Source organism: Amphiura filiformis, chromosome 5 (genome assembly GCF_039555335.1).
Source record: "Amphiura filiformis chromosome 5, Afil_fr2py, whole genome shotgun sequence".
NCBI classification, from domain to species: Eukaryota; Metazoa; Echinodermata; class Ophiuroidea; order Amphilepidida; family Amphiuridae; genus Amphiura; species Amphiura filiformis.
This window is the reverse complement of record NC_092632.1, coordinates 40,765,513-40,777,751: the sequence shown is the minus strand read 5'-3', so window position 1 is coordinate 40,777,751 and position 12,239 is coordinate 40,765,513. Positions and strand designations below refer to the sequence as shown.

At 36.2% G+C, this 12,239-nt stretch overlaps 1 protein-coding gene across 1 annotated transcript in view; it reads left to right on the top strand.

Annotated features, from left to right (window-relative positions):
* Positions 1 to 12,239, top strand: part of LOC140153125 (cytoplasmic dynein 2 light intermediate chain 1-like) — a 28,266-nt gene that overhangs the window by 2,528 nt on the left and 13,499 nt on the right. The window contains exons 2-4 of the mRNA XM_072175766.1: positions 6,800 to 6,870; positions 7,405 to 7,469; positions 9,502 to 9,606. Coding sequence (XP_072031867.1) covers positions 6,800 to 6,870; positions 7,405 to 7,469; positions 9,502 to 9,606 — 241 coding nt within the window. The remainder of the gene's footprint in view (positions 1 to 6,799; positions 6,871 to 7,404; positions 7,470 to 9,501; positions 9,607 to 12,239) is intronic.

Here is a 12,239-nt window from a genome sequence, read left to right as displayed (position 1 = left end):
CTTGTGGTATGTAGTGACATGGTATTTGGACAGAGACTTCCTGGTTATGAATCTTGTAAAACAGAGTCAGTCTTGATGCCAACCTTCGTTGCTGTAGTGTTGGAAAACCCAAGTCGGCCCTCAAAGCAGTGACACTCGATCTTCTGCGATAATTCCCTGTGATGAACCGGACGGCCTTTCTCTGGACTCTTTGTAAGCTGTTGATGTCCCTTTGATGGTATGGGTCCCAGATTGTGGCAGCGTACTCGAGGGTCGGGCGAATTAAAGAAGTGTATGCCTGTGTCCGGACCTTCTGAGGGCACTTAATCTAAGGTTATTTCAAACCGCTGACGAGAAGTGTTTATGATGATGATGATAATTGTCATGATTGTGAGTGAGTGTCATGCATACAGACTATTTTCCAACAGTTTTAGTATGCTGTGAATTATCACAATTCACATGACTGAGTCTAGAGTCACTCATGATGAGGGCTGATCGTTCAATCGTGTGTGTCTAACTAAATCACGTCAGCGTGGCATTGCGTGTCTTCGCATATTAAGCCGGCCATATACCTGACCTAGTGTAGTGATAGAGCTGAGCTTGTGTGTCTTTGCATTTATGTAAAAATATGTGGTATGGCCGTATAGTATGGGCATCACCTTGGTCTGGGGCGGACATTTTAAAAATGAATTTAGGAGAGCAGCAACGGCATCACTTGCATTACATTCCAGATGTTAAATCTACATCATATGCAAAATTTGAGGAAATTCGCACGAGTCCGTTTTATTTTAGGGCCATTTGTCTATAACTGGTCTTTACATGTAGCCCTATGGAGAGAGTGCCCGTTGAGGGCGCTTATAACCCCATTTTAGGAACAAAAATGTGATTTTAAAAAAACGGACTCGTGCGAATTTTCTAAAATTTTCAGAGTATGTAGTATGAACATGTAGAAATATAATCAAGTAGTTGCCCTATCTGCTCTCCTCCAAAAAAATAAAAAGTCCTATACCTCAATGATAATGAAACCTAGGTGGCATAGCAGTTTTATCTGTCGCACTTCATGGAAGGATCCAATCTGCCCTCATTATCGGGTGATGCTGAGCCTGCGCCTGAGAGACTTTGACTGTTTGGAGTTCGTCTGTATCATGAGTGACTGTGGAACTGACCTGACATGCTTCAATTCAGGGGTGTCTATTCTTCCAGAAAATTGAAATTATTCCCTCACCCTACCGCGCTGTGTCACATCCATCCCCAGATTCTTCCCCAACTGAAAACCCCAAAAATGGACCAAAAAGGGAAAATTTTAGGTTGGTTGCTATCTCCGGGGTGGGGGGGGGGGGTGGGGGCACTCCCATATATTGAAATACGTCATGAGCCCATGAAAAGACCCCGTTATTTTTGGTAAATCCTACACCCAATGACCCTGTTTTTTTCAGTAGCCTACACTGAATGACCCCCTTTCTTGAACAATTATTGCACTTCATACACATTTTGAGCTAAATAAATGAGTTTTGTCTATGTTGTACTGTAAAATTGGGTAAAAACCTATTTTAGATTGTCAGTGATGTGAAATTTTAGGAGCTCCCATACAAAATCACATCACTCCATTTTTTACATTGCCAACACTGAATGACCCCCTTTTTTCTGAAAATTTCCACACCAATAGACCCCTAGTTTCAAACGCTGGTGGGCACAGGTATGTCACTTTCATATTCGAGTGCCTCCCCCGGGTGCTATCTACATGTACTTTTCCTTTTCTTGTTCCCTCCCTTCCCTGCCTGAACATAGGTGTGTTGTGAGTTGTTCTATTCTGTCTTCCCTAAAAACATCAAATTCTTTCCTAGATGGTACAGTCTGGACACTGAACCATTGCATCTAAGGACTAATGGTTCAAAGGGAAGACAGGCTTGTAAACACCTCTGGGCTCTTTATTATTTTCAGAGCTAACTGTGATTTATTATTTACAGGGGTGTGAGAGTTCAGCTTTTTTGTTTTGATTTTCAGGTTTTTTTGTACCACTACACTTGCTCTGTATAAAAGTATAGGATCTTCCCAAATTGCAGCTTTTTGCTAGGTGTTTTGAGCTTTTTGCTATCTGGTTTTTGCATTTTCAGCTCTTTCATATATGTGGTGACTCGCATACGGGTCAGTCCATATGAAATCAAGGAGGCTCCCCACCTGACCCCCTCAGATTTGCTTTATATTTTAGTCATAGGTTGTACCTGTAAAAATATTAAAAACCTGCAAATTTGAGGTCTGTAGCTCTTATGGATTTTCTGGGGCAGTCATTTAAAGTTGGAGTAGGTTGGTCTAAATTTGGACCCAAAAGTTGCCCTTTAAATAAATTTCATCTTTGGGAGTCTGTGCCTTCTTTATAAAAAGAGAGAGAGGTCTGAAACCTTGAATACACACTAACTGCATGCCCAATTTGTCAAAAAGTAAAAAAAATAAAAATTTCTGTAATTATTGCGCGTTGTGTCACGGGGTCATTAAATATGCAAGAAAAAATGTAATGTTTTGTAAACTGGCAAGTTTAGACCCCCTAAATTGACATTTTTTGTCAGATTAATTATTAATTATTGTCACTGATGCTATAAATAGGTTAAATACAATGCATATCCAAAAAATTGACCTCACATTTCATTTACATTTGAACAGCGCCCTCACGAAGATGAAATTTATTGCAAATTCAACATTTTCAGGGGCCGAAGTCGATGTGGTCCACCTTCAAAATTTATAAAACATCACTTTTATATGACTACTAGTCTTAAATTACAACTTTGTTAAGTCCCAGTAATTGTCTAGGTTGACTTCATATAAAACGACAAGCCCAAAGTTGACCATTTTCTTATGATTGCATGTACTGCAAATGTGCGAATTCGGAGGGCTTAAAAGTCAAATTGGCCCCAATATTGAAAATAAAATGGAAATAAAAGTAAAATAGGGCCAATAACTACGCATCTAGTCATTTATTTTCAATATTGTGGCCATTTTGACTTCCAAACCTTCCGAATTCGGCACATTTGGAGTACATGCAATCATAAGAAAATGGTCAACTTTGGGCTTGTCGTTTTATATGAAGTCAACCTATAAAATTACTGGGATTCAGCAAAGTTGTAATTGAAGACTAGTAGTCATATGAAAGTGATGTTTTATAAATTTTGAAGGTTGACCACATCGACTTTGGGCCCCCTGAAAATGTTGAATTTGCAATAAATTTCATCTTTGTGAGGGCGCTGTTCGAAATGTAAATGAGTTGTGACCTCAATTTTTTGGATATGCATTGTATTTTTCCTATATATAGTATCAGTGACAACAAAAAATAATTAATTTGACAAAAAATGTGAATTTAGGGGGGCTAAACTTGCCAGTTTACAAAACATTACATTTTTTCTTGCATATTTAATGATCCCGTGACACAACACGCAATATTACAGAAATTTATTTTTTTTTACTTTTTGACAAATTGGGCATGCAGTTAGTGTGTATACAAGGTTTCAGACCTCTCTCTCTTTTTATTAGGAAGGTACAGGCTCCCAAAGATGAAATTTATTCAAAGGGCAACTTTTGGGTCCAAATTTAGATCCCCCTACTCCAACTTTAAATGGCTGCCATAGAAAATCTGTATATTGAAAATAAAATGGAAATAAAAGTAAATAGGGCCAATAACTACTCATCTAATCATTTATTTTCAATATTGTGGCCAATTTGACTTTTAGGCCTTCCAAATTCGGCATAGGCCTATTTGCAGTACATGCAATCATAAGAAAATGGTCAACTTTGGGCTTGTCGTTTTATATGAAGTCAACCTAGACAATTACTGGGACTTAGCAAAGTTGTAATTTAAGACTAGTAGTAATATAAAAGTGATGTTTTATAAATTTTGAAGGTGGACCACATCGACTTTGGGCCCCCCGAAAATGTTGAATTTGCAATAAATTTCATCTTCGTGAGGGCGCTGTTCGAAATGTAAATGAGTTGTGACCTCAATTTTTTGGATATGCATTGTATTTATCCTATATATAGTATCAGTGACAAAAAAAAAAAATTAATTTGACAAAAAATGTGAATTTAGGGGGGCTAAACTTGCCAGTTTACAAAACATTACATTTTTTCTTGCATATTTAATGACCCCGTGACACAACACGCAATTACAGAAATTTTTTTTTTTTACTTTTTGACAAATTGGGCATGCAGTTAGTGTGTATACAAGGTTTCAGACCTCTCTCTCTTTTTATAAAGAAGGCACAGACTCTCAAAGATGAAATTTATTTAAAGGGCAACTTTTTAGTCCAAATTTAGACCCCCCTACTCCAACTTTAAATGGCTGCCACAGAAAATCCGTAAGAGCTACAGACCTCAAATTTGCAGGTTTTTAATTTTTTTACAGGTACAACATATGACTAAAATATAAAGCAAATCTGAGGGGGTCAGGTGGGGAGCCTCCTTGATTTCATATGGAGTGACCCATACCCTGATTTATAAAGCCTTAGAATTAAAATTCTTCTGTTGCAGAGTTCGGAGAATGCCACTGAACTATTGCATCTAGGGAAGAATAATCAAGGATTTGGATCTGAAGCTGAGGTTTAAAAGGGAAGATAAACTTGGACAATAGAGCTGTTAACTAATTGATGGTTCTTCCCTTAGAATCCCAAATGCTTCCCTAGATAGGCAGATGTCCGAACTAAAAAGAAAATGGATTTTGTATGAAATATGCAAAGCAGAGCTCCCTTAATCTTAGTGTGCAAACTGTGCATTATTACCTATATAGTATGACCACTAGTCACTATTGCCCAGGCAGGGAAGAATTACTGACCCAACTTTTCCCTGTTTTATGATATAAAAGTCCATGGTTTCCCTCAAAGAATTATTTTTGGTAAAAGCCAAGGGACCACTACATGTATGCTAATGTTATGTACCCATTATAATTCTTCCCTAAATGACACTTGATGAATTCACCAACCCTGTAGAGCAGTCACTGCCAGCCAGTGACCATCTATTTCATTCCCAAAATACCATAAAACATAATAATACATGTTCCAGTTATACATTTTTCCCCAAATTAGTTAATTTTATTTTTAATCTTCCTTGAATCCTGTTGACTTTCTTCTGTTTTTCCCTCTCTTTTTTTTTTTTTCAAAATGCAAAATTCTTCCCCAAAGGGGTAAAATTATTCCCTCCCCTTTGGGGGCGATTAACGGAAGAATAAACGCCCCTGTCATTGAACAGCAACTTTTTTTGATGAAAATCTTATTGTTTATAATACTTCCGAACTTACATACATGCATGTAGGTGGACAACTTCTGAGGGAATAACTGTCAATTTTCTTTGGTAGTAAACCTTATGAAGTTCATCATACACTGGGTTTCAGAGAAGAACGGCAGTCCATTGCTCAGATTGACGCGAGCGCCCTGTTAAGTGACATACATGGAACTTTGTGTTCACTTCAAGGGCACCGATCTGCGCCGACCAATGATTTGACGCACAATCGGCCAATCAGATTATCAGTCTGTTGCTAATGATTGTCAAACAATTGATTCAGCCAATCAGAACCCCACTTCGTATTTATTCTCTGCATGAATGAATGAACTTACTTATGAATATTAAATGAGGGACTACCCCGGGAAGTACAAGGTCGCTCATGATGTTGTTTACCAAAAATGTCTACTTGCAACATGCGCATGGGCAGAATCGGGTTCCAGTGGTTGTGTATGAATAATTACCGTAATGAGGGAAAGTACCCGATGTGTGAAATACCAGAAATTCAACTTTTCGTGGATATTAACAGCCAATTCAGTCTTGGGAGTTATTTGAAAACAAAATGTGAATTGTTCTTGCTGTACAATGATTTACTACAAAATATGGAGCATATATATGAAACTTTTACAATATTAATAAAAACAAACAACTATTTTTTTACTCAAACTTCAATTGTACAAGAATCAAATTAAACATGCAGGAAATATTTACAATAATTAAATAAATAAATACAATAAATAAATAAATAGGAAAAATTTACAATAATTAAATAAATAAATACAATAAATAAATAATTAAATAAATAAATACAATAAATAAATTAATTAATTAAAAAATAAAATTGTGAAAAATTAAAACTTTACTTGTTATTAAAAATAGCAACTTAGACAATGAATGAATGTTTTATTGATTATATTTCTTTTGAGTCATCAAATCAGAATAGTTGTCATTAAAAATAGAAAGTGAGATGAGATGAATTCAGTAATAACAAAAACATAAACAAGCGAAATCAGCAGACAAGTTTTTATTTTTTCCCACCCTTATTAATTTCCAATTTGCTTGAGTTCCCCATTCTTTATTTAAAAAGCCAAGAAGGCTGTTGGTGCTCCTGTCGAAATGAGGATTCTTCTTCTTCATAACCAAAACAAATGGCCAACGTCACCAGTACGATCAGCACAATGGAACTTTTTATTCACGACAATAAAGTTGTACGTATTTAAGCAAAATCACAACATGACATTTAAATATACACAGGAAGGAGTAATAGGTAAAGTTGTAACTAACTTTCATGAAGATTTTCAAGGCGGTAGCACAAGTTCTTATGACAATTTTTTTTTGCTCTTTTAGAACCCACCTTAACTTCATGTTTGTTGCTTGCTTTGATAGTTGCCAATAGTCGTAGTCGCGACTATTTGGGTGGCGATTAGTCGACTACTAAAAAAGCCTATGTCGTGCAACCCTAAATACTTTATGGGACACAAAAGATGGGTACCGGTACATAATTTTTTTATTTGACGAACTGTTTTTCTTTTGTCTCTTTTTGTACTTTGATCTTTTTCAGAGAGAAATCCTTATGGGACATTGCCATTCATGAGAAGGAGCATAAAGAGGAAGAAGCCAAAAAAAATGAGGGTATTTATAATTGATGAAACGCTTATAAAATTTGTTGCCAGTCTGTTTATTGAAATGTGGCTGCAATGCATTTCATGGCCCTTCATAAGGATTCAAATTGTTGCAAATTGTGTTTCCAGTGCCGTAACTGATTATCCAGATGAAGTATTGCATGTGCATGTGGGGGTTGTGTGTTACATTCCAACAGTGGCATTTGTCGTACCAGGGACCAGTCTCAGTCTCCTGGTATGTGCAGTGAGCTGCAATAGCCTGAAAATGTGTTTGATGGTATTTAAAACACCATGTCTTAAAAAGTGTAATGTAAAAATCTCCAAATGTTCCTGGTTAGGCAGTTAAAATAAAATAAGAAAATACATCCCCTGTTTGTATAGTCCAGGACAGAGTCTCTCTCTGTTTGATCATAATGTAGGGAGGTGTGTAGGGAATGTATGTGTATTGTTCTATTTATTATATGTTTCAAAGCTGTATTACACTAAAGATTACACTCTTAAAGACCTGTTCTCATCAATTTTCTCGTTAACATGTATCCTTTAGTTCAGACTGAACAAAACAGCAGCAGCACAGAATGTACTATTCTTTTCATGGGAAGCAAAAGTGCAGTAAGTAGCCTCTTTTCAGTTGTCTTTCGATTCGTTTTCCTACTTCCAAATCATACTGTGTATTATTAAATGCACTCATGATAGTAGGGATGACCACTGTTAATACAGTTTCCACTAGAACGATTTTTCATTTACTGTGTGCGTGCACTCACACACGTATTGTCTATGGAGAAAGTGATCGATACAAGAAATCCCAGGCCTGTTAAATGGTGCACATACTTGTTTTGATCCAAATGTGGGCCTATATCAGGGTGTTTCAAGAAATTCCTGATTCCACCAGAAAACATTAACCAAACTTTTTCCTGTTTGGTCAGTAAATAGAGAGGACCTTCCTTCATGAAGAGATCAACTTTTTTAATGAAAAATTTAATGAGATGAGAACTACAACAGGTTGAAGTGACACCATTCCGTGCATCAGGTGTTCAAACGCAATTATCTCCGAATTTGGAGTGAATCAGACAAGCAAACTTACATACTCATAAAATTTAACTATTTTTGAAGACAAAATGTGCAGGATGTTAAGAAATTTAAGAATGTTTAAGCCTACCATGCCCATCTCAAATCTTTTACTTCCCGTGCACTACTCACTACCTAGTCTGTGTTACAGACCGTGTACCTATATCCATAGGGAGAGAAACTACTGGGAACCACACACTCTCGGAAACCATAGTGGGCACATGCACACACAGTGTATTGCTCAATATAGTAAAGATAACCTTTGAGTTGGAGCAAATTTCTCAAAATTGGTAGCGATTAATGTTACCAAACTTATGCCATGATGAAATATAATAATTTTTGAAGATAAAATGTGCTGACCTTAAAAGATTGAACAATGTTTAAGACTACCGCTATTCATTTGAAATAATGCACTTATTGTTCATCTCCTCTATGGAGATATTTTCCATGGCGGCCATCTATGATCATGCTTGAGGTTTCACCAAACAAACCATGGGTTTTGAGGTCTTATATTTTTGTTGTATGTCAACAAAATCGATTAAATTTTCAGGATGATCTTATTTTCATGTTGTTATAAGCAAATATAATGTTCCAGATAACGCTAGTTAATAAATACATTAAGAAAAAGTACCTTAAAGTTGCACTTTCTGTTAGTATTCCTTTTTGGACTTTAACTTTTTAACATGTTCTAGCAGCCCTATATAAAACCGTGACACTCGAAAGGCTATATCTCTGGAATGAAACGTCCGATTAAGATTATTTAAACGCCAAAATGTTTCTTTCATCAATTCCAAGCCAATAAGTTAGGTCTGAATCAATTTAAATGTACTTCAATTTTTAGTGGACATGCCTAATGATAGTAATACACAGTTTACGATTTGGGTCTGAATTTCTTTTATTACAAGCTCAAGACTTTATACTTCAGGTATTTAGTGTGATTTTGAACTTAGTTACTAGGCCTGTTATCGACACATGATTTTTAATTCAACACTTTGTTGGGGAAAAAAATACGACAATCGACACACGTCGAAACTCGTAATGAGATTTTAAAATGCTGAAAAAGGTCGATAGATAAGCTTAAAATCACGCGATATGAGTTACGATTGCCGACTTCCGGTGTAAACGTACTTCCTGGTTCGTTCTACTTCCGGGTTCAGGTCAACTTCGGGAGGTAATTTCGACTTTCAGATGAAAACATGATCGTACGATAAGCTTATTCGGACAAAATAGCATGGGAATTTAATTTTTTTCCCTTTTTAATATGTGTCGTAAAGTGTCGAAAAAGGACAATTGATTTTGACATGTCGGATTTAGGGCCATATCGACGATAATACAACACATTTGACAGTCGATAACAGGTCTATTAGTTACTCTTATACGTGTCCTGGTATGGATATTTCTTAAACTTTTTCCAGTCGCAAAAGTCTACCCAAGTTCAACCACGGTAAAACATAATTTGCAATTTGGGTCTGCCTTTTTCATTTGACAAGTTCAAGAAGTCTTTATACTTAAGAAGTTCAGATATGTCTCAAAACGTCACAGTTCTGACATCCCTCTATGACTTTTATTTTTGCAGGGGAAGACTTCAATCATCTTGAGGTTTCTTGAGAAAGATGAGCCTCCAAAAGCAACTACAGCCTTAGAATATACATTTGGCAGACGAGCTAAAGGTCACAACATGGTAAGTGCATAACCAAATATGGACTGCTCTCCTCTAAATGTAACATGGTAAAAACATAGTCAAGTAACAGCTCCTTTTCTGAAATGCCAATACATAGGAAGGAACCGGGAATACCTAGCCCTTCTTGGGTACATGCTAGGTGGGAAGATTCCTGGCTTTGCATTACTTCTGTCCTGTGGCAGAAATTTCATTTAGAGCCCAAAATAAGATGACTTATATTGAGGTGAGGACTTGAGGAAGAATAGAGATCAACACAAATTGGTATTTTTTTTTCAGTTACAATTATTTAGTTTTCATAGGTATACCTTTGATGAAAAGAAATAACCCTATGTAGAGGTTTAAGATGACCGATTCTCTGTAGAACTAACAACATGGTGCAAATTCACAGGCATTTGAAAAAAATATATAATATGTATGGGTATACAGTATGTACAGCATCAGTATTGGTTATTGCTGCTGTTGTGGATAATTTATGTGTGATGTATGTTAGATGTTGTGGAAGCATGCGCTTACTGCCCATGATTTTTATCCAACTTACTTGCACACCCATTCAAATTAATTTTGAGGTCGCTTAATACACATCAGACATTTTGTGTACATTCATACCCATAATGTAATGGTGCACATCATTCGCACCATGCATGTCCTTAACAACAGTAATGGACTAGCACAACAATCATTAAATAGAAAACAAAGAAAAATCGAAGATGTTGTATGAACAGTATTGTGCCCAAGACACAAATAAGCAGCGTTCGAATTAAGAAATTTTTTGAGGTTGTCCATCGGACAACCTCAAAAAAATTTTTGGTTGTCCGAAAATATGTTTGGTTGTCCGAAATTTTTACGAACTTTTTAAGCTTATTAAGTTGAAAGTTTAAAAAGCCATACGTACACTGCCGCCAATATCACACATCACACATTTTCCCCAAACTCACCTTGTTGCTACATGTAATAAAATAACAAATATATTTATCCAAGTAAATACAGGTTGAATATTCATCATTTATTTATGGTCAATAAATTCATGCTTATGCTCGATTTTATGCTTTAAAAGCCATCAGAATTCATGATTCTCTTCAAGAAGTCAAGATTTGTAACACAAGACGTAAAAATCTCAATTAAAAGTTGGCTCATTAATTATTCATGAGCTGATGGGGATCCCCCCAACAGAAAATGGGTATTTTGAAACCAATTGTATTATAATAGCCTTGGGGTGTCTTGAAACTGATTAATTAATAGAAATCATCACTTAGCAACGGTCAGAGGTCACGGTTTTTGCTGACAGCCATGTGACTGTTGAGCGAGCGTGTGTCAAAAAACCCAGCTGTTTACGTTACCGACATGATGATGTACATGGCCATGGTTGATACTTGGTATTTATACTGGCTACAAATTTTTACTACAATCACCAACAGTTTTTGGTCATGATTTCTTCTGAACATTTATAAAATTTATCCAATGAATTTTATGTTAAGCTTACTCAGTAACAGTGGTGCACATTTTTATGGTTGTCCCTCGGACAACTGCCGACAGCATTTTTAGTTGTCCGACATTCATTTTGGTTGTCCCGGACAATCGGACAACCGCTTACGTCGAACGCTGCAAATAAGTGATTCTATTAACCCTAACACCCATAAATACCACAAAATACCATGATGAAAACCATTGCGCATGTGTGAATCCCAGGGGGTGCGATGACGCAATCACCTTAAGTGCTATATGCTCACGGAATCGCGGCCCAGGGCAGCATAACCTGTGTGGCTATCGGTCGGTGATCGTGTGCTTGGCATGCAGGGGGTCGCAGGTTCGAATCTTGGGGGTGCCAAGTGACTTCTTTTGTTCATCTTCTCTCCTGTTTTTTGTTTCTTCTTTAACTTCCGATAGCAAAAAGCAGGGTGTGTGTTAGGGTTAATGATCCCATAGGTCCACCATTCATTAAAAATTTTCCTTAACCTTATAACTCATAATGCACATAAATAAATAACTTGTGGAAGTGAAGGCTCAAATGTGAAAGTTTTAAAGAAAGGAAATATAAATTGTGATATGTGGGTTATTTCATTTGCATGATGCATGTTGATATAATACTGTGTAGGTGAAGAAGAGAGTGAGTTTAAGACTTCGAAGGCAGCCAAGAGCTTATATTGTGGAGACTATACAGCCGAGTACAGTATTCCCTTATGTAAATAGGATATCTAAATCTTTTGAAATGTTGAGAATTGAATGGTTTCTTTATCAATTATCACTTCTTTGATGATAACAAATTTTCATAATTATTTTGTGTGTTGTAAGCTGAAGGTTGGAATGTAACCTTGCTATAGTAAATAGCTGGAAAACCTTTGATGAGAGTGTACTTTACTACTTGTCTCTGATTGGCTGCTGCATGATCTGACTGCTGTTCAGTCACTTAACCACACATCATATGCGCTGTTAGTTCCACCTTGTCAACATTGCCGAAGTACGACACTATCGTCAAAGGTTTACAGCACTTTATTATAGTACCAATTTGTTTTACCAATTTATTATTATTATTATTATTATTATTATTATTATTATTTATTTATTATGATTACTATTATTATCATTATTTGGTTATTTAAATATTAAAAACCATTTATCTTCAAATTTGCTTTTCA